At 34.9% G+C, this 22,644-nt stretch overlaps 2 protein-coding genes across 4 annotated transcripts; one reads left to right on the top strand and one right to left on the bottom strand.

The window, feature by feature from the left end:
* The first annotated feature begins 1,661 nt into the window (after positions 1 to 1,661).
* Positions 1,662 to 11,284, top strand: LOC131636718 (RNA polymerase II C-terminal domain phosphatase-like 2). Of its 3 annotated transcripts, none has more exons than XR_009294146.1 (16): positions 1,662 to 2,203; positions 2,305 to 2,772; positions 4,234 to 4,444; positions 4,672 to 4,829; positions 4,925 to 4,995; positions 5,074 to 5,179; positions 5,314 to 5,400; positions 5,810 to 5,951; positions 6,047 to 6,393; positions 6,488 to 6,545; positions 7,214 to 7,344; positions 7,427 to 7,480; positions 8,019 to 8,115; positions 9,383 to 9,763; positions 10,290 to 10,366; positions 10,811 to 11,284. XR_009294146.1 is itself a non-coding variant. In XM_058907327.1 (16 exons), exons 1-16 carry the CDS (start codon positions 1,931 to 1,933, stop codon positions 10,848 to 10,850), a joined length of 2,481 nt encoding a protein of 826 aa, XP_058763310.1. In that variant the 5' UTR covers positions 1,662 to 1,930; the 3' UTR covers positions 10,851 to 11,284. The 3 variants fall into 3 exon arrangements, 2 of the variants coding, with proteins under 2 accessions (XP_058763310.1, XP_058763309.1); XM_058907327.1 differs by having other exon boundaries at positions 9,383 to 9,543; XM_058907326.1 differs by having other exon boundaries at positions 9,383 to 9,543; positions 10,799 to 11,284.
* A 3,108-nt stretch (positions 11,285 to 14,392) lies between these two features.
* On the bottom strand, positions 14,393 to 17,818 carry LOC131636720 (putative receptor-like protein kinase At3g47110). The gene is made up of 2 exons (XM_058907330.1): positions 15,048 to 17,818; positions 14,393 to 14,920 (listed from the first exon to the last, which is right to left on the bottom strand). Exons 1-2 carry the CDS (start codon positions 17,659 to 17,661, stop codon positions 14,502 to 14,504), a joined length of 3,033 nt encoding a protein of 1,010 aa, XP_058763313.1. The 5' UTR covers positions 17,662 to 17,818; the 3' UTR covers positions 14,393 to 14,501.
* Between the last annotated feature and the right edge of the window lie 4,826 nt (positions 17,819 to 22,644).

Below are 22,644 nucleotides of genomic sequence, written 5' to 3'. Positions count from 1 at the left end.
TAAACTGAGATTGTTTAGGCTTTAAGCTAATATTATTATAGTGGATTTCCTTCTTGGCTTGGTAGCCCTCAGAGTATGCGACGTTACACCGAACTGGGTTAACAATTGATTGTGTTGTTACTTTTTCTGCAATTTACTTTCTGCACAATCTCTTGTTTTACCAAGTGTTTTCTGTCAACCGATGATGTCATAACATCTGTCTTGACATTGTGTTGGTATTGGGACATCAGTCTTGACATTTGTATTACAAGTTCCAAAATTTCAATTGACATCAGAGCAGGCACCTTGTTATATTTATTGTGTGAGCTTCAGGGAGAATATTTTCCGATACTATGGATAAGGAAGAAGGATACAACTGAAGATGCGAGAAACACAAGAAGGATCAATATTAGACAAACTGATATCTTTCTTGGGTGTGCTCTTCTCTACCTTATCAATATCTTCAATAGTTTGGTCTTCAATGAATACTACATCGCGACTTCAGATAAACTTCTCCACAGGATCATAAACCTGTAACCAAACTCATCTTACCCATAGCCGATGAAGATACATTGTTCTGACTTTGCATCCTCAAATGTATCAATCTTAAACCCCTTCCTTAGTAATGTTTTTTATTATTGTTTCAACATTTAGTTTTGAAAGAAAATAGGATACTCTAAAATGAAGATATAATAAAATTAGTTTTAATTCAAGAAAATGGGAATATAGAGAGGAGAAAATTCCTGTAAAGATGTGGCTATATCCTCAGATAAGTAAGCTTCATGCCTAAGATAAAAAATAAAAGAAATAAATCACACTCTAATTTTTGAAATGAAATTCTTTCTCTAATTCAACAAATTAATATATAAATTATAGTTCGAATTAAATAAAAATAAAATTTGACAAAAGACCACAACATTGATTAAACAAATAAAATGAAAATACATATCTCATCTTAAAGAGGAAATGACTTAAATTATTTCATTAACATGATTAATGAGAATTACAATTTTTTTGAGATTATCTTTATTTTAATTTTTCAATTTGAAAATTTTAAATTTAAGAAGACATATCTAAATTAGCAATGCTCGACGCGCGAGAAATATGACGCGCGAGAAACATAAATATTAATTGACTTTTAAATTTAAGATGATGTGTCTAAATTAGACACACTTGACGCACAAAAACATAACATGCAAGATAAATATTAACTAACTTTTAAATTTAAGATGACGTGTCCAAATTAATAACATTTGACGCGCGTACGCACGCGAGAAAGATAAAACATTTCAAAATAATTTGAATGCCTTGTATTTAAAGACTTCCCAAATAAGCTCTAAAAATGCACATTTTATGATATTTTTGAATTTTGTATTCATAAAAATGTCCATTTAATTTGTTTCATTTACTCTTTTTAGGACTCTACCTTCTATTGCTTGAATGATCGGCATTCCCTCAAAGTCCTACTTTTATCATACACTCAAATTATCGAAACCACACAAGCAGAAGACAAACGGTAGATTCTTCTGTAACGTGTCCAAAAATTTCACATTTCATCTCACCAACAAGTAACTTTAACATCTCCCATGTCAACACACTCAGGGCAGAAAAGTAATCTCACTTATCATCCACGTTGGCTGTTCAATCTAACCACATTTCACCTATAAATACCAAATCTCTGTAGCAATTTTAAAAACCGCAGAGAAATTCCCGAGAAACTGCAATAGAGAGAAAGAGAGAGCAACAAGAGACTTCAATTAAATACCGAGTGAGACTGTGTCAGTGACTCACTGTGACTCAGTGTCGTTGATCGAAACTTGAAAACCGAAAACAAAACTCGAAAAAAATGGCTTACACAGTTTCAACAGTTTCAAAATAATTCTCATCGCCGCGTTTTTTTCTTGTTCCCCCTTTCTTACGTCGTTTTCATTTGTAAACTACCGTGTACGACATGAATCGGTTAGGGTTCAAAATCGAAGTGTTCGAAGGCGACGTGCGTTTAGGCGAACTCGACGTTACTCCGGTAACGGCTTTTCAGAATTTCCGATTCCCGAACAACGAGATTCGCATCCACCATAGAAGCTTCAGAAGCGAGCGTTGTCCTCCGCTCTCGATTCTTCAAGCGGTTTCCGCGTTCAATGTTCGATGTAAACTCGATTCATCGTTTCCCGTTGAACAACCGGCGTTAATCAACCTTCACGCTTCGTGTTTCCATGAAATGAAGGTGAAGAAATAAGCTGAAAAATGAAAAATCTGATTATTGATTATTATTATTATTATCATTATTTTTAGCTGAATTGTTCTGATTTTGAAAATTTGTTTTAGACTGCGGTGGCGGTGGTTGGGGACGAAGAGCTTCATCTAGTGGCGATGCCGAGTAAGAGGAAGAAGTTTCCGTGTTTTTGGTGTTATGCTGTTCCGGTGAGACTTTACGATGCGTGCATGGGGATGTTGAATTTGAGGTGTCTTGCGATTGTGTTTGATTTGGATGAGACTTTGATTGTTGCGAACACGATGAAGTCCTTTGAAGATAGGATTGATGCGTTGCGTAGTTGGCTTTCGAGGGAGAGTGATCCGTCGAGGGTGCAGGGTATGTCTGCCGAGCTCAAGCGTTACTTGGAGGATAGGTTGCTGTTGAAGCAGTTTATTGAGACTAATTCTGTAGTTGATAGTAATGGAAAGCTGTATCAGGTTCAGATGGAGGAAGTGCCTTCTTTGAATGAACAGAAAGTTCTCCGCCCTGTTGTTAGGTTGCAAGATAGGAATATTGTCCTTACTCGAATCAATCCCGAGGTTAATATTTCTAGTCTCTCAAAAGAAAATTGTGTGTGTGAGTTTTTGTTTAATATAATTTGTGGTTAACGGTTTTGATTGATGGATGGAGTGCGAGTGGTGGTAATTGGAGATTGCTTGTTAATGATTTAAGATTAGATAAATTGTTAAAACTTAGCATCGGTTCGTCTGATAGATTGTTAAGACTTAGGATATTGACACTAACACATCAACACTATCATGCAAGTAATTTAACGTAACCACACGTGTCGCTATTGTATTGGTTTTTGACACTTGACACGTCTTTGATCCGAAGTAAGTATGAGTACTATATAGGTAATGTTTAATGACAAGAAATGAAAGTAGAACTAGGTAATTGAGTTAAATTATCTATAGTAAATTATTTTCGCAAATAACCCCTTTCTTTCATGTTAATTCATACTTACAGTTGGTTATATTTTGCCCAAATAGCCAGATTTCAAACATGAAACTGAGTCTCTCTTCCCCCACCCCCAAATACAAGAAGAAAAACCCTATTCTTTTAAGGCTCCTCTTGCACTTGTTTTAGGGTCACATGGGGCAGCATCTTATGTCTAAGGCCCAATGTTGTCAATTGCGATAGCAGATTGTTAAAATTTCACTATGCAATAGTGTTATAGCGCCACTATTGCGGCTATTTATAATATTTAGTACTAAATATCATATCGCGGAACAATAGCGGTTTGTCCAAACTCTGCGACGCTATGGCGGCTATTTAACAATATTAATAAGATCAATATGAATATAGTCCTCTTTTCGGCATCTTGTATGTAGGATAATTGGTCATTTAAGAGCTTTCATTTTTTGTTTATTTACTATTGTAATATTTGCTTGTACGACCTTTGACCAGTAGTAGCTTCATATCGCTGTTGTCGATGGCGGTCCATGGCGGAGAGCCAAAATCCCGCCATACCGGCCACCTTGCGGCGTCGTTATTGCGGCTTATGGCGGAAAAACCCACAATAGCGGCCGATATTTATCATTGCGGAAAGCCCAAAAACCGCCATGTATATCCGCCATAGCGGCCATGGCGGGGCAATTTGATAATACTGCTTCATATGTGTTCAAAATTATTAATGCCATTACTGAATGATAAAAAGGCTAATGTTAGTATTTTTTTGGAATGATAAATGTCAGTATATTAGTATTAATGTTGTGGGTGGGATCTATGGCATTAAGTCTAAATAAATGTATATGCTAACAATTTTATTTGGGTGGCCATTTTTCAAATCATATTCATTTTATTTATTTTTCCAGTTGCTTAGCATAGTTCTTCACCTCCCTCTCCCATCTCTTGAGAGTTAATAGAATAAAATGGTAAAACTGACAAATTTCTATGAGTTTGTTTATATGAAATGTAGTTTGCATTTAATTGGTGAAATTGTGTTTGGTATAATTCTGATATGCCTATGATTGATTCCCAATTATTGTTTCTTCACATAGATTCGTGATACTAGTGTACTAGTGAGGTTACGGCCTGCTTGGGAGGATTTACGATGCTATTTAACTGCAAGAGGACGCAAGCGTTTTGAAGTATATGTTTGTACTATGGCTGAAAGGGATTATGCCTTGGAAATGTGGAGGCTTCTTGACCCAGGGGCACATCTTATAGGTTCAAAGCAAGTCTTTGATCGGGTTATTTGCGTTAAATCAGGTACGACTCGTATTATTTCCTCAGTGTTTGTAACATTGATGTATTTTAGATGATTCCGACTTGAACTAATTTTTTCTATAGGGTATTGTTGGTTTTTGTAACAAATACAAGTTTTATAAGTTTGTTGGTCTAGCTACCATGTTTTATTATGTAATGTTGTTATTCTTATAATGGTTTAGTTTATTCTTGCTGTTGTGTTGTTCGTGTCCTTATAGAGTAATTTGCAGGTTCCCGAAAATCTTTACTAAATGTTTTTCACGATGGTATGTGCCATCCAAAAATGGCAATGGTGATTGATGACCGTTCAAAGGTTTGGGAGGACAAGGACCAGCCAAGGGTTCATGTGGTTCCTGCCTTTACTCCTTACTATGCTCCTCAAGCAGAGGTACTGGTTTACATATATTATTTGCAAAAAAGTATATCTTCTGTAACTATTATTGATTGATAATTCAGTATCATTTGTTTTTTTTCTTCTATTAGACAGCCAATGCTGTCCCAGTCCTATGTGTAGCGAGAAATGTTGCATGCAATGTCAGGGGTTGTTTTTTCAAGTAAGTTACGCAATCAAGTATTTTATTAGCTCAAATATTCTTCCATTTATGCCTTTAATTTATTGTCCCTGTTCTCAGAGAATTTGATGAGAACTTTTTACAAAGAATTGCTGAAGTCTTCTTTGAAGACGAGGTTGGAAGTTTACCTCACCCTCCGGATGTGAGCAGTTACTTGATGTCTGAGGTATTGGATTGCAATATATGTGATTCTGAATTCATTGATGATTATTAATTCATCTGTGGTTATGTGTTACCATTTGACACTGTAGATGCTTGTTTATCTGCTGGTTTAATATTGGCTTATCTACTGGATGACAGGAGGTGCCAAATGGTAATGGACAAGCTAATGCCCCCATCAGTGAAGGAATGAGTGGCTCAGAGGTTGAGCGTAGGTTAAACCAACCTGTAAGTGCACGTCTGATTCAACGTTGACATTGGACATTTATGAGCAAATTATGTTTCCATGCAAAATGGAATTTGACTTTTTGTTTGGTTTATTGTTTCTTTTAGCCAAACTAGGGTTGGCTCTAAAGTTTGGTTGACATGGAAGTAACAGGCTTGTTAATTAGCATCGTCCAAACAAATTTCTTTTTTTAATAAAATATGTTTTTAAAAAGTACCCAAACATAAATCACGCCATGGCATCTTCCATGTTTTTTGAAGTTGTTACTTACAATCTCTATTATAGCAACATTTTCTGAAACTTTCTAGTAAATCTTGGTGGGGGTATTTCTTATATTGTGTGTATGTGATGAGTGGAACATTAGTAGATAGTAAAATATTCCTAGCATTTTTTATATGTTATTCTTTTCAGGATGATAAGCTTTCTGCTGAATTAGTCAGTCGGCCCATGGCAAATAGTGTTGAGTTCAGACATGAAACCTCTCAGTCAACTGCTGGCATAGTTCCTAATGTCACTGGTCCTGGATCATCAAGGCCTTTGATTCCTTCTCAGAGTATTGGACAATTTTTTATGTTGTTTGGGTTTCCATATTGCAGTTTTGAAAGTTTATGCTATCTTTTAATGCTAGCTTTCCCAACCTTGTTTCAGAACCAGGTCTGCTGGGACCTCCAGTCAAACACGATGGAAGTTTTATTGATCGTGATTTTGACATGAAAAAAGGACTATTAAATATGAGAGGTCAAAGTTCAGCTGAACCCCCTCTGATACCGAGGCCACCTGTTCCTGCATACGGAAGCTGGTTGGTAGAAGATGATATAAGCAACAGAACTCAGACAAATAATTGGCCTTTTGCATCTCCTAAGGAATCTAATGTTGTAAAGTCTGAAAAGCACCAGACTCAACCAAAACAATTTTCACTTAAAACAGAAGTTCCAGTTTCCAATGTGCCACTCTCACAAACACCACAACTTAAGGCTGAAGAGGTTTCTAATGTGGTAGATGAATGATGCATGGCTTCCCATTTTTGACAATGAAAGTGTTGTTTTGAGTCCTGAACTTTCCCGTTCTGAAAATGTTGTTGATATGCAGGCAACTTCGGTATCTGATTTTCGGAGGCAGAATATTCCAACTAAGTCTCATCTATCAGGTATAGCTTAATACTTATTTTCGTAACAAACTAAGTGAATATTAATAAAGTAATGGGTCATGAATGGTTTACTTTGGCTTTAACATAGATTTTACATGATTATTTAATGGGTTTGGCCTAGGAATTATTGAAGTTAAGATGTATTTTTTTAAAAGATCAAGTGCTAAATCTGAGGCAGCAATTAGTTTAATATTTTTATGGTCTTTTGCTCTATTCACCTTTTGATCTTTCCCCTCTTCTTAATTTGTCTTTTGTGATGTAAATGACGCAGGAGCAACACCCTTTACTTTTTGTTTGCTTTGTTTTGACTATATTTTATGCAGTCACCTGACTTGTATGCACATTTTTTTAACGAGGTTGAGACCTTAAAGGCACCATTTGCTAACCGGGTTAGAATAGGACAACAGAACATAAATAACTGAGGAGACATGGATTTTGTTCATTTATATGAGATTTCCCCCTGCTCCCATTCTTATTTTCATGTAATTTTAGAATTTTAAAATTGTCTTACTGAATTTTCAAATCATTTCTCTATCTGGTTTGAAGAGCTGGGGAAGTGTAGATAGTTTTGTACAAGCTTCTTTTTAAAATTCTCATTAGCATTTTATTTTCATCTACTGTCTAGAATCATTGATATTCTGTGTTTTGTTATTGACTAAAATCTGCAGAGAGTACAATTTCTCTGAATCATGCTGCTTCTAATAGCAAAGATTTTCCAAATGAAGTTGGAAAATTGAACTTTGTACCATCTTTGTCTATTGGAGTGCTGCAAGAAATTGGGAGGCGGTGTTGCTCTAAGGTATTAATGATTTCTACTCTCAAGAGAGCATTTATTTCCTCTCTTTTTACTGAAGTGCATTTTTATGTTTTACTTTTATTAGGTGGAATTTAAGTCAATTGTAAGCACCAGCAAAGATTTGCAGTTTTCAGTTGAGGTAAGTGAAAGTTGTTCTTTTAAAAATTTTATACGAGTTTTTACATGTCATTGTTAACTTTCTTGGATTATGTAGTATGTGTTGTGTTATATAAGATGCATTAGCTGATTGGTGATTTTTTAAACTGTAAGAAATTTTTATGTTGTAATTTGTAGATGAATGATACCAATGTCTGTTTTCTATCTGGCTTTATCTCACATAATTTAATTTTAGACGCTTTCTTAGTTTTGTACTTAAAGAAACTTATCATGAACTGCTTGACTATTTATTATTCAATGTAATTTCCCAGTTCTTCTATCATCATCTTAAATGCATTGGCTTTGCACTCAACTTCCTGTAAGGATGTTATTGTGGCCTAATAGTTTGCGCTGCCACTTTTGGTTGCCATTGCTCTTCATATTTGCATGTTTCTGTGTTTAACCTTTATGGGCAAAGATGCTGTCACATTTTACTCGAGTCTGAAATACACTTAGCTTTTGGTCTAATCTTCTGTTGTATACTCAACCTGTGCTGTAAATTGTCTGATGCCTTGTTTTAGGTACTATTCACTGGTGAGAAAATAGGCTTTGGTATGGGTAGGACAAGGAAAGATGCTCAACAACAAGCTGCCGAGAATGCTCTTCGCAGCTTAGCAGGTATGACAATTTTTTTAAGCTATCCTAAAATTGTGTTTGTGATATTCTTTTGTAGTAATGAAGATAAAATTAATGGAACTTAGGGTTATATTTATAATTCTGTCAAACTGTTATGTATTTATTAACTGTTGCTGCATTTGGTGGCGGTACATTATGCCTTCTTATTTATAATTTGTTCATGCATAGAGTTTTCTTTTTCATTTTTGGTGTGAGATAGCATTTCCATGGGTGACAAGCATCTGAATATGCCCTTGCAGCACTTTGTATGCATGTAGATTAGTTCCCTAGTTTCTGTGTCGGGAATCTATGAAGTTATACCTATTGAAGCATATGAATAGCTGTGGTTAACTGTATTCCAGTTTTCTATTTATTTGTGCACTAAATCTTTCTCTGTGAGTAAATCCAATGTTATTGTGTATGCGAAGTTTGGAATTATTAGTAAACATTTTTAGGAGGTACATATGAAGCTCCGACACGCCAATCAGAAGGCGTTTCCGCGCACCCGACACGTATCGGACACCGACACACGTACGACACGTATCAGACACATTTTTGAAGTCTCCAACAGAAAATTAAAATTAAATGCAATGGACACGGATACGACACACTATTTCAAATAACGGACACATCAACCTCTTAAGTTCTCATAACTTAAAAAATAAAAATGTTTTTTACCTTTCATTTTCAACTTTCCCACTATAAAAACAACTCGTATTCCTTGTTTTTTCATCTTCTCTGTTTGTTTTCATCTTCTTTATTTGCTTACATCTTTGTCGCATGTCACTTCGCGGCATGCTAGTATTCCGCTGTTGCCACCGTCAGTATTCCACTCTGTCTCTTCATCTCATTCTTTTTCTTTCTTAATTGAAAGTACTCAATTTAAGTCTTTTTTTGGTTGATTAAGAGTACTAAGTTTAAATATAGGTAAATTTTGGTTCTCATTTTAGACTCTATAAATTGTGCTCATAAATTGCATTATTTTATTATTATATAAAATATATATATAGCCGTGTCCGTGTTCTATGTTTTTTAAATTAACGGTGTCGTCGTGTCCCGTGACCGTGTCCGAGTCCGGGCTTCATATATTGCTTTTGTAATTTGGTGTGTGGGTTTGGGTGATGACTAGTGGATATGTGCATGTTGCTTGCTTGATGCAATTAGTTTGTTCTAATTTAATTTATCGTGCTACATTAATTTTCTTTTTAGCTAGTTCTTTACTGAACCATATTAAACTGCTAAATGCATTTTTCGGTGTATGAAACTACAGAGAAGTATGTAACACATATGGAGCCTCAATGTAAAGCTGTTGATAAAGAATTTGATAAGCTCTCTCTTGAACATGAAAATGGTTTCTTGTGGGATGTGGTCGATGCGGAGTCCAGTGAACTGCAGACAGAAGATGGATTACCAAGAGAGAGTGCTTCTAAGGTGGGGATTTTTTTATGCTTTTGGTAGTTGATTTGTGTGACCTGTTTTGATTAAGGGAATAGGTGATGCTTGGATAAGGGGTAATGTGGACTAGATATTCCAGATCGTTTATGGAATTGTGTAGCATCAATGTGAAGACTAAATCACTGAATGAGGAGTGAACTCGCTTCACGTCTGCTACTGTTGTCTTAGACAGGCGTCTTAAATTCCCACTTTAAAGGTATGGGCTTGGTGTCAGTCCTGATAATTTACCCGTTATCCAAGTACTCCCTTGCAGTCATTTTACCCATAATGCTGTTGCATACTTCTTAATCATTGTTGCTTTCCAATTCATTTGAGAATACAAAAAGGAACCAATTTTTTTTAACTGAGTTTATGCTCCGGGTTTAACTATTCTCGTAACAGTGGTTTGAGGGAGGGGACTAGTCTTGGAATTTTTACAGAATCAAATAATTGGTACTGCAAGATTCATTTATATTGGTCGATTTTGGAATATTTCATTGTGGTTTGCTGTATAGAGGACTACCAGGGACATACTCCGTAACACACATTCCAACACACTCACTTCCATTAGTTAAAAATCATATGGGACCCACATAATTTGGTAGGATCTGTATTAATTTCAACAAATAGAAGAAAGTGTGTTGAGATGTGTGTTAGAGAGCGTGTTCCTAGTATTATTCTTGTTATATATTCTATCTTTGGTAAAAGGTTGATCTACGTTGTGACAATTCACTGATTTTCAGGCTCAAGATGCTGAGATCCGGCCATTAAATCCCAATCCCATCAATCCGCAATTGGAAAAACGTGCTAGCTTCCCAAGGTAACATAAACTAACACTTATTTACCTTGTTTTGTGTAGGGAAAACAAGAGTAGGTATTTTTCTTTCCTTGCATAGGGGAATAAAGGGAAGAAACACTTGCTTTTAGCTTATTTTTTTTAATCTATCTAGGATTGACTTTTTGTGCATATTTCTGGCCTCATGTTTTATCTCTCTATGTACATGGTTATTTTCTTCTTGCCATACGTAGCACGACTTTAAAATTTTATATTTCCTATATCTTTATATTTTTTTTCTACAATGGTTTGTTATGATTTGTTAGACAGAATGCTACTACAACAGATTGAGTCCTTGCCTCCATCCAAAAGGAAAACCATTGTTCAATTTTCCCCTTTTTGTTAAACCACTAACTTTAGTTGTAGGAGTAAATGCGAGTATTCCATATACAAGGGGTCTGTGCTTAGTTTTCTTAGTTTTAATTTCAGAACGCATCAGCCTGTTCATAGCAAACGATTGAAGGAATGAAAATGTAGCTAGCTGAACAAGAACAGCCATCATTGCAGCAACCGAAGAATATGATATTTGTGAGACGATATTTTGGGGGCAAAATGTTTTGATCTAAGTACTTTGCTCATGTAAAATCTCCAGCCTAGTGGTTTTAGAAATGCTGAGGGGACTTCCCCCTTGCTGATTTATGTTATATCATAGAGAAGGGCATTGTTTTTTGCCCGACCATTTTCCATGTTGTCAGGCTAGCCACATTTTCAATGTTGTCTGGCTAGCCACATTTTCAATGTTGTATCAGTTCGATTGAGTTAGTTTTCTTCTTTGTAGTTTATCCACTACTGATGGTGGTTGAATTTGTCTTGCTTCTCGGATGAAGCTCCATATTGTATTGTATCTTCTGCAGTCACAGGTCATCCACTGTGAAACCATCCAAGCCAACATGTTATTAATCAGTTTCCTTTGAGTCAATTGTTCGTTAGGAATATACTCAACCTTAGGATAATTTTCAATGGGATTATTATTGGCAAGAGAGTGCATGCAATTATCACATTATTCATTAAGTTTTAAATGAATTCTTAATATTACAAACTTAATGTTATAATAGCTTCTGATTATGTTCTAATTTTAAATGAGATTTAAAATATTACTATCAATGTAGGAGATAGGTTGATACAATCTGGAAATTTTAATAATCAAATTAAGTATATACTCTTATTAAAACCTTTGTATACCCCCTTGTGCCCATTTTGAAAAGTAGAATTGTTGAAACACGAGTTAGAAAGTGGAACGAGCATTCAAGAGATTTCACGTTGATTTTGAAAAGTTTTGAAGAGGAAAATCGTTAAAACATGAATTAGAAAGTAGAACAAGAATTTAAGAAATTTCATGTTGAAAATATGTTTGCAGTTCATTTCTGGGTCATAGCTTTCCATGGCGAAAGTAGTTTGCTTTTGGTAAGAATTTAACTCATCTCACAGATGTAGGTTGAATTCTCATTATTGATTGTGGGTATGTAGGTTGAATTCTCATTATTGATTATGGGTATTATGGTAGCACATCAGGTGTAAGTGCTCTTGAGTGATATGTCATCGTAGCATATTTACAATATTCTCTCCAGGAAGTTTCATTCACACAAAAACAACTGAAACTCAGCTGGAAATTTATCAACCATTTCATGACTCCATTGAATTTCATTTTGAGACATTTGTCAAATGATTGAAGTTATGGTATCTTCATTTTGTGAGACATTTGTGAGACCTTTTTTAACTGATGTTACGTTTACCTCTCGGGTAGGGGGTGTTGTCATTGCATTCTTACTCCAAAGATATCAACTCTGATTAAAACAATCCTTCAATTAAGTGAGCTACATTAGCAATACTGGTCATTGATGAAAAGTTTGTGGAGAACCCATAAAGTGTACCTTGGATGACTGAGGTCCCTTGTAGACATAAATCTCTCGCAGCATTTAGTTTAGGTCATTCCTTTTCTCACTTTGGGGGTTATCAGCCATTCTTATAAAACTCAAAATTCTCCTTTGTGCGTTTGGAGAGTGGAATCAAAATTAATCTGGATAATAATTTCAGGGGTGACTCTGAATAACAATCTTTGAACCAAGGCTAAAGTCAGTCAATTATTTGTTAAGTTTTTAATAAAAATTTGACATTTTTTTTGATAAGAATGATATACAAAGTATAAATAAGACTATCTAATTAAATCACGATATTTGTCGTACATTTAAAATACCATGTATTAAGTCAAAATGATGGTAAGAATGTGACCACCATACGAATTTTTTTTTTAAAAATTTGACATGTTTTTTTATAAGAATGATAGACAAAGTATAAATAAGACTATTTAATTCAATCACGATATTTGTCTTACAATTAAAATACCATGTATTAAGACTATGTTTGACAAGACAATTTTTTGAACCTATAGCTTATAGTTTATAGTTTATAAGCTCATATGACAATAAGAGATCTGTTTGATAACAATCTTTATATCACGAATTTATAGCTTATTTGACTAGTTTATAGCTTATTTTTCAAACGCTATTTCAAATAGCGTTTTAACTTATAGCTTATAGCTTATCATATTTTCTTCTACTTTTATCCTTATTATTTTAACTGAAATTCATTATTGCCCTTTATAATTGTTTTAATTTACAATAAAACAATTATATATTAAATGTCTTTTATGTCATTTTAATTTATCAATTAATTGAACCACTAATTTTATCAAATATTTCAATTAGCTTATCAGATATAAGTCATCAGTCATCATCTATAAGCTATAAGCTATCAGTCATCAGCCATCAGCTATCATTCATAAACTATAAGCTATCAACTAACTTATCACCGAACTTCTATTTTTACCAAAGAGAGCCTAAGTCAAAATGGTGGTATGAATGTTACCACCATACATAATTTGTTATAAAAAAAAAATCAAACATCATTATTCACAAAATAAAAATCATAAAAAAATCAAAATGTTATGATTAAAATATAAAGAAAAAGTCAACTACTGAGTGTATCCGACCCTCTGGTTTCTCCTCTACCTCTTATGCTGCAAGATATGCTCGACTATCATGGCCTTTATAATAGCCTTTTTCAGAAGTGCCTTCTTGAAAATCTCTCTCTCTCTCTCTCTCTCTCTCTCTCTCTCTCTCTCTCTCTCTCTCTCTCTCTCTCTCTCTCTCTCTCTCTCTCTCTCTCTCTCTCTCTCTCTCTCTCTCTCTCTCTCTCTCTCTCTCTCTCTCCTCTCCTCCTCTCCCTCTCCCTCTCCCTCCCTCTCCCTCTCTCCCTCTCCCTCCTCCTCTCCCTCTCCCTCTCCCTCCTCTCCCTCTCCCTCTCCCTCTCTCTCTCTCTCTCTCTCTCTCTCTCTCTCTCTCTCTCTCTCTCAAATATAGCATCAATATCTCCGTGTGCTACAATGGAAGGAGCAGGCACGATAGAGGCTCTAGGAGTACCATGCATATATCCGAACTAGCGCATGATTCGTTCATATAAATGTGGATACATCAGTCATGACCCATAAGACAACTAACCAGAGTATGAGCTATTCTTTTTATGAATTGCATACGTATTATTTTTAGTTGTGTTCAATGCTAAATTTTGCTCAAGAGACTTAAACCTATTAATCAAAAACTCATTTTCAAAAAATAATTTTTTTGGAATTAAGAATGAGAATCTTAATCTCAAATATTTTTTATAGAATGTATTTGATTATATTTATTATATTCTTAAAAATATTTCTAAAAATAGATTATATGAATAGTTAAAATTTATTCACACCTTCATGAGATCTATTTTTTAATCTATTACTTTATTTTTAAAAATTATTTTATATCTAAAAATTAATTCTATTTATGAATCTATTCTTATTATCTTTTATATTCTTGAAAATAAGTTTTACAACTTTGAAATAAATACCTCCTATAGTCAAACACACATGTTTTACTTGCAGATTTAGTTATATACAAGTTCACACTATGTCAGCAGCATTCAAGCTAAAAAATGTACATAACTACATATAAAATTCCAGAATAAAATGCTTCATATTAGATAAAAAAAAAATTCATTTTCATTGGTAAAAATTATTTTACATATAGTTTAATTACAAAAGCATTTTCCTTTTTTTTTTCTTTTTCTTTTCCATTCATCATCAATGCTAAATTAACTCATTAAGTCTTAAATATGAGTTCTTGATTGCTTGCAATTTATTAACAACCTCAGCCATATGCATTCTTTCACTTGGTGAAGTTGAAGAGCATGACACTCCAATCTGCAACACACAAACCAAACATTTCTCCATACTAGACATGTCTCCAGGTTCATTCTCATACCTTAATGCTATCTCTTCACTGTAATCTTCGTTATATACTTCGAGTTCTTCATCATGTAGCAACAATGAAGGATCAATTATATCCATAACATGATTCGGTAAAGCCAAGGCCGTAAATTGTTGAATTCCCATGCCACCTTCAAACATCTCATCTGTTGGCCTTTTTCCTGTGAAAATCTCTAGCAATAGTATCCCATAACTGTAAACATCTCCAAGTGTAGAAGCTCGTCCACGCATTCCATACTCTGCATAATTTGAAATCGACTTAATCACGGTTGAACTATAATTTATCAACATAGTGCTCCAAAAACTTAAGACGACTCTGTATGTGACAGTAGTACTAGTAAGATAGTAGTTAAGAAAAAGATATACCTGGAGCGATGTATCCGATAGAGCCCTTTAGGCTAGCTGTCATAGTTGAATGTTTAGGAGAATCATAATCACATGATTCTTCAAACAGAAATGTAGCTAAACCGAAATCACCAACATGGGCTACCATATTTTTGTCAAGAAGTACATTGCTTGGTTTTATGTCACAATGAACAATAGGAGTTTCGCACGAATGGTGAAGATATTCAAGTGCACAAGCAACATCAATTGCTATGTTCAGTCTTTTGACAAAAGACAATGTTTTTGTTTGATTCTTAGGATGCAACCAATCTTCTAGACTTCCATTGGACATGAATTCATACACAAGTGCTTTGAAGTCATTACCTTTATGATCAATACCTGAGATAGCAGTTATGATCTTGAGTAGGTTGCGGTGCCTTATAATTTTCAGAACATTGCATTCATCAATGAAGCTTTTCGAAGCTCCTATCTGTTCAAGATTCAACACTTTAATTGCAATGATTGTTTCGTCGCTTAAAAGAGTTGCTTTGTATACAGAACCAAAACTTCCCGTACCAATCAAGTTATCCTTAGAGAATCCACCCGTGCACTTTACGATTTCCGAGTAGGAAATATTCAGTTCAAATTCCTTTGTAGTAACTTCTTCTCTTGAAGTTTTCTTTCCTGATTTTTTTCTCATGAAGATTGCTACAAAACAAGATAGAAAGAGTACAAACACTAGTGCACTTACTATAGGGATAATCACTTTTGGGCTATGAAATTTTTTAATAGTGCATGAAGGTAGGTTTAATTCTGAGACACCACCACAAAGCTTGATGTTTCCATCAATTGAAAACAATGTTGCATTTTGGAAGAATCTGTTCATCGGTAATTCTCCCTCGAAATCGTTGTAAGAAAGATTGAGACGCATTAGCCCTATGATCTCACCGAGAAATTCAGGAACCTTCCCAGATAAGTTATTGCTAGACAGATCAATATCTTGTATACCTCTCAAATTCTGTAAACTTGAAGGAATGTTACCTTCAAAAAAGTTATCCTGCAGATGTAGCCCTTCCAAACTAGCACAGCTTCCAAGCGAAGACGGAATCACGCCCGACAACTTGTTGTTCGATAGATCCAACTCTTCTAGATTAACTAGCTTACCTACTTCAAAAGGCAAGGACCCTATGAGAGCATTATGAGACAAATCCAAGTATATTGAAAGAGAAGACAAGGAAAATACTTGTCTTGGTATAGTACCATTGAGCTTGTTATGGCTCAAATTTAGCCGCAAAAAGTTTCGACAATTTCCAATACTTTCTGGTATACTTCCCTCGAAATTGTTATCCCCTATTAGTAGCACTGTTAATCTATTCAAGTTTCCTATAGAGGAAGGGATCACACCAGAAAAACTATTGTTATACAATTCTAAATCAACCAAATTTTGAAGCATGCCTATTGTGTAAGGAACAAAACCACTTAGGAAATTATTTTCCAATCCCAAAGTAGTCAAGTTAACAAGGTTACTTATTCCAATAGGGACACTTCCATATATAGCATTTGTACCTAATGCTAGCTCATTCAACTGTGTTGAAAGATTACCTATCGACTCCGGTAATTCTCCACCAAAATTATTTTCAGCAAGGCCTAAAACTTTAAGAACAGTACAATTAATCAATGAAGTAATGAAATCTAAATCACCATCTTTCCCATTTCCAAGCCTATTGGTATCAAAATTGAGTCTTGTCAACAGTTTCAACCTTCCTATGTTCTTAGGAAGTGTTCCAACGAGACTATTTTCAGCAAAATCAAGAATTTCCAATCTTGTAGCATTTGAAAGTGATTCAGGTATTGTTCCAGTGAAACGATTGACTCCACCGGCAAACGTTTCAAGATTAGGAAGAGTAAAACCAATATCAGAAGGTAAATTACCATGCAGATTATTCTCAGAGAAGGTGAGAAAGTACAAGGAAGAAATATTGAAAATTGAAGTAGGAATCTTACCGTACAAGTAATTTCCATTTATCGCAAAAAGTGTTAGGCCTGATAACTTTCCTACCTCATTTGGTATGGTTCCATGGAAATTGTTCACAGCAAGGTTGAGTAAAGATAAAGAAGAAAAATTTCCTATCCATGTTGGAATTTCTCCTGTGAAATTGTTATGGCCACAAGTTAATATACTTAACTCTATGCAGTGACTTAGATTACTTGGAATGGAACCACCAAAAGAGTTATAACTGATATTCAGATGTTGAAGATATAGTAAGTTTCCAACTTGTTGAGGAAACTTTCCATGGAAGCTACTGTTTCTAAGGTTGAGTTTTGTGAGGTATGTAAGATTTCCTATTGATGGTGAAAGAGTTCCTGTTAGGGCCATGTCTGGTAGGATCATATATATGACTCTTCCATTGGAGATGTTACAAGTGATTCCTAACCAGCTGCAGTGGTGGATGGAATCATTCCATGAACTCAGTGTGTGAAATGGATCTTGAGTTATTCTACTCTTGAAGTCAAGTAAAGCTTGTAGATCAGTTTCATTTCCTTGCAAGGTTGATGCAGTTGAAGTGGAATGATATTTGGTAATGCATAGCAGAAAACAAAAGATGAATTTGAATGCTATTTTCTTGGAGATTACACATGAAGCGTTGATGTTCATTTTGTTTTTGTTATTTCAGGATTCAGAAATGGTGTATTTAATGCCAATTTCAGTAAGTCAAAGGTGGGGGGCAGACACACAGTTCAAAGGCATAGTATTGATTTACATATGAAAGCAGAAGTTAGGCATATTAGTAGTTGTGCCAATTAAGTCCACCATGATCTTAGAATGTCCATCTCAAATCTCAATCAACAACAGCCAAATGAAGAAAGTATTTATTATATTATATTAGTTAAATATAAGGTCTCAATACAAACACGTGGAATCTACTTTGCTTATTTTCTTAGTTTTGGAATTACTTTTCTTAATTTTTGAATAAAAATGAATTCATTTCACATTTTGTAATAGAAGGTAGTTTTCACAAATAACAACACTTGTATCTTTTGCAGTTTAAGTATACATAACTGTTTGAAACATTCAAATTGTGTCAATAAAAATTAGTAGTGTACTCGCGATAAACGCAATGATATTGTCAAAATCGGGATCTCGATAAAGATTGTTAGAGTATATAAAAAGCATTCTAGGGTCGTAGCATGAATTGTAAGATCCCAACACGTAGATAAAATTATAAAAGTAACTAGGAAAAATAACCTTAACATAATTTTTTTATTAATTTAATCATCAATAGCAAATATTTTATCCAAAAAAAAAAAGAAGGATTTGATTTGAATTTATAGAAAAGATAGATGAAGGAAAAGAAGTCATTCATACGGATGGCAACGAGTCGGGTTGGGTGCGGGTTTCACACTACCCAAACCCGCACCTGAAATCGACACCCGAACTTGAACCCAAACCCAAATGATGTTCGGGTGGCAAAATAACACCCACGCCCATACCCGTTGGATTCGGGGTTTTTCACCCAAACCCGCAACAAAATACATAAAATATATTTTTTCTACAATTTTCCTACAACTTTTCACGATATATATATATATATATATATATATATATATATATATATATATATATATATATATATATATATATATATATATATATATATATATATATATATATATATATATATATATATATATATATATAAACGAGTGTGATTTCGAGTTTCGGGTGCGGGTTTCACACTACCCGAACCCGCACCCGAAATATCAGGTGACACGCAAACCCGAACCCAAACCCGATCAACTCGGGTTTTCACCCGTTGACTCGGGTTCGTGTGCGGGCGGGTCCCGCAGGTGCGGGCCTGCTTGCCATCCCTAATCATTCATTGTATGATTCATCAATACAAAATTCTCAGAGTTCCAATACATTGGATGATTAATCAATACAAAATTATCATAGTTCCAATAGCTTTTGTTTGCGGAGAATTCTTATTTTGCAACTTTTAAAAGATCATTTAAATTATTACAAGTTCCAAAACCCTAAAATAATGGGCCGAATCTAATTGCTTAATGACAGGATTAAAACGAGTCTGAAGCGGGTAAAAAAAAAATAAATCGTTGGGATCTCACGATCCCACAATTTAAAGATCTTTCTCTAAAATTTCAACGGTCCAGCCAAATTCATGATTTTTGTGCCACTGAAATTGGTGGTCGGTTGCTGGAGCACAAGATCGTACGATTTTGAGAGTTAGAGCAAGATCCCGACAATCATGATATGAATCCTACTTGTGAAGGATAGAGCAAGAGAGTTTTAGGAGGGTGAATAATTGGTTCCAACCCTAACTGTTTGGATGAAAGGTGGGGGATAGGGAGATTCAGTCCTCCCTCCTTCATAGGAAGATCAGTTTCCCCCTTGAATTTATGACATGACAATTTTTCCTCCTGTAATGTGGCATGATGTAACATCCCAATTTTATTAGCTATTTTATTAATTAGTTAATTTGGTGTTTTTATTAATTATTTAGTTTATTTAATTAATTGGTGTCATATTTATTTAATTGGGGTTTTGTGTTAATTGGATTAATTGAACTATTAGTAAATATTATGAGATAATATGTTATTGGGCCTAAGTGGTAGAAATAAGACAATAAGTGGAATTATGGGTTAAGCCCAAATTAGAGAAAAGAGATAGTAGGAAAGAGTTAGGTCATTTTTTTCATTTTCATAACTTTGGTAAGAAGAATAGAAGAGAAGAGGATTGTGAGATTCTTGAAGATAGAAGGAGATTAACTTGAGATAAGGGTTAGAATCCAAATTATGATAGGTTTATATGATTGGGTAATGTTGTGTGTATGCTTTGTGTATAATCTCTTATTTTCTCAATTTCATAGATTTGAAAAATGTTAGGGTTTATGTTAAATCAATGAGATTTTGTGATTTGTTCATGTTCAATGTGTTGTATGGATGACCCATAACTAGAAACATGAATAGGAACCTATAATATGTGATAATTTGCTGTTGGATTGAGTTTTGTTGAGATAAAATCGGATTTGGTTTGGAATTGGAAAGCTAAAAACACATCAGCATTTTTTTGTTTCTGGTGCGGAGCGCCGGACGAACGGATTACTTCGTCGGGCGAGCGAGCGCTTACATGCCTTCGCCGAGCGAGCGTAGCGGGCGAGAGGGTGGCAAGTTTCTGCCACAGAGCGCCGGGCGAGCCAATGTGTGCGCCGGGCGAATATTTCATGTTTTTGAAAAATTTCAAATGTTCATAACTTTTGATCCGTAGCTCCGTTTTATGTGCCGTTCAAACCATTAGGAAGCTAACTTGATATTCTATATGATAGGATTGATTAACACTTGGTGAATTAAGTATGGTGTTGTTGTGTGAATACCATGTACTTATCTTTATGAATGCTACGAATCGGTAAATGGTGAATGGCAATGGTTGGCGTGATATGTGGTATGATATTAATGATGAGTGTGATTGAATATATGCTAGCTGTTGTAAATTGTTGTGTTTGTTATTTGACATGTGTGTTGTGTACAATTGGTGGGTAATTCATTGTGTGAATTATTATGGTATGCGGTATGTTAAGATTGTATAATAATATTAATTGCATATGTTTGGTGATAATTGTACATGCATGCATGGTTGGCTTTGAAACATAGGCGGTGAAACTTTGGGTTCACAATGGTGGCTTTGAAACAAATGCGATGAAACTTTGGGTTCACAATTGTGGCTTTGGTCTTGTCCGGATCGGAAGCGTGGCTTGGATTCTAGATATTGAATCAGAAAGCGGTGAAACTTTGGGTTCACATATAGTACCACATGCATTGAATAACATTTATTACATTCGAGTCACATTGTTTGCTATGTGATTGTTTTGAATCAATGTGATTTGGTTTGCGTGAAACTTGATACATAGTATATGAATGTATGTTTTGAGAAGAGTGATGGATTTGTGAAATGTATTCTTGTTGTGTTTTGCATTTCCCATTATTATGTTTATCTATAATAATTTGAATTCTCACCCTTCTGTTTGAATGATGTTCATCGTGACATCGTGCAGGTTCCGACGAGTAGTGAGCTTGTCCGAGGGTTTAGCCGAGGAGCTTCTGAGTTTGTTGTTTGATTAGGTAGCGAGTCATATGCTCTGATCATGTAACACTTGGGGGGAATTTCATTTGAACTTATGCTTATGTTTGGATATTGCCATCTTGTTTGTATTTGACCGAAACTTTGGATATGTTGTTAAAGGCTATGTTGCCTAGATCTTGGATTTCATATAGCATAGTGATTATGTTATTTTGAATTGGTAGATGAATATAGTATGGGATATATTCATTGAAATTGTTTGAATTGTATTTATTCTTCCGCGTGTGATATGCATTATATATGAAAGCATGAAGTGTCAAATTGTGTTATGAAATGATCAATGCATGTTTTGTATTTTGTTTTGGGTTTCACTGCGATTAAAATAACATGTGACGCCCTTTTTATTGTATGCATATGAATACTCTATGAATAATTGTTATAATTTGGGGTTAGAAAAGGGGTGTTACACATGACATGTCTTCAAAGCGATGACCATGAGAACAAGATTGCAGATTATTTGTGTCAGTTTGATGTTCATCTATGAGTTGTAATTGAACTATTTATTTTGACTATTTTTTTCATTGCTTGTAGAGAGGATGACTCTAATGTCCATTGCCGAGAGGAAAGATCTTCATGATATGAATAAATATGAGTAGGACGAGAAGTGGTTTAATGACCCCAAAAGTCACTCTGGCGGCTTGTCGGGCAAGGGAAAAAGGAGACTGGCTGAAGGGGCGACTTTTCTTTTTCTTAGGTCTTTGACGACTATAAAGTACGGTTTGGTTGAGGGGACTTCATCTCCATTTTAGGGTAAAAAACATAAAGATTTCCAGCTCGACTAAATTATAAACTTGTACGTCCAGAAAACTGCGGACCTTGTTGGAAATCCCACAAAGGAAACCACTTCCTCAACTCCCTTGGGGAGCAAGGCAGCGAAATCCCTGTGTAATGGGGACTTTGTTGCCAAGAGTCATGTGCGAGAGAACTTTAACGTTTCATTTGAATTCCCTAACGATCATAAAATGGCAACTCCATTGGAGTCTGGAAAGATGTCCAATTTAATAGAGACTCATATGCTAAAGGGCTCATGCTGGAGCCTCTATTGTTCGATGCCTACATCCAGTCTAATAGATCCATTGTGGATCTAAAGACCAAGTTGAACACCATGCGGTAAACGCTCGTCCAGACCCAAATATTGTTGAAGTCCATTATCAAGGGTATGAATGAGGCGCAACATATTTTCATGGTGTAGATAATTCTTTCATGGTCTTTAAATGTACATAAAACATAGTTAAAAGCCTATTTTCTTTGATCAATTTCAATTTAGCCAAATTCTGTGCTAATGTATCAATACATTCTTTTGTGGCTACAACTAATTTATCTAGAACTTTGTCTCTAAATGAAATCGGTTTAGTTTTACTTCATCACTATTGTTTTCTTGGGAGACAATGTCATGCTGTCCATAAGTTTCACCATGCTCGGGAGGATCCGAAGAGTGGAATGATAATCCTCTTAGTATGCATAATTGTGATGGTTTTAAAATAA

Source organism: Vicia villosa, unplaced genomic scaffold, assembly GCF_029867415.1.
Source record: "Vicia villosa cultivar HV-30 ecotype Madison, WI unplaced genomic scaffold, Vvil1.0 ctg.001812F_1_1, whole genome shotgun sequence".
In the NCBI taxonomy this organism is placed as follows: domain Eukaryota; kingdom Viridiplantae; phylum Streptophyta; class Magnoliopsida; order Fabales; family Fabaceae; genus Vicia; species Vicia villosa.
This window is presented reverse-complemented; position numbering and strand designations above follow the sequence as displayed.

Coding starts and splice junctions, on each gene's coding strand:
- LOC131636718 (XM_058907326.1), top strand. CDS start 1,931: ATGAATCGGTTAGGGTTCAAAATCGAAGTGTTCGAAGGCGACGTGCGT. Junction 2,773..4,233: donor TTACTCGAATCAATCCCGAG/GTTAATATTTCT, acceptor TTCTTCACATAG/ATTCGTGATACTAGTGTACT. Junction 9,544..10,289: donor CAAGAGAGAGTGCTTCTAAG/GTGGGGATTTTT, acceptor ACTGATTTTCAG/GCTCAAGATGCTGAGATCCG.
- LOC131636720 (XM_058907330.1), bottom strand. CDS start 17,661: ATGAACATCAACGCTTCATGTGTAATCTCCAAGAAAATAGCATTCAAA. Junction 14,921..15,047: donor TATCGGATACATCGCTCCAG/GTATATCTTTTT, acceptor CAAATTATGCAG/AGTATGGAATGCGTGGACGA.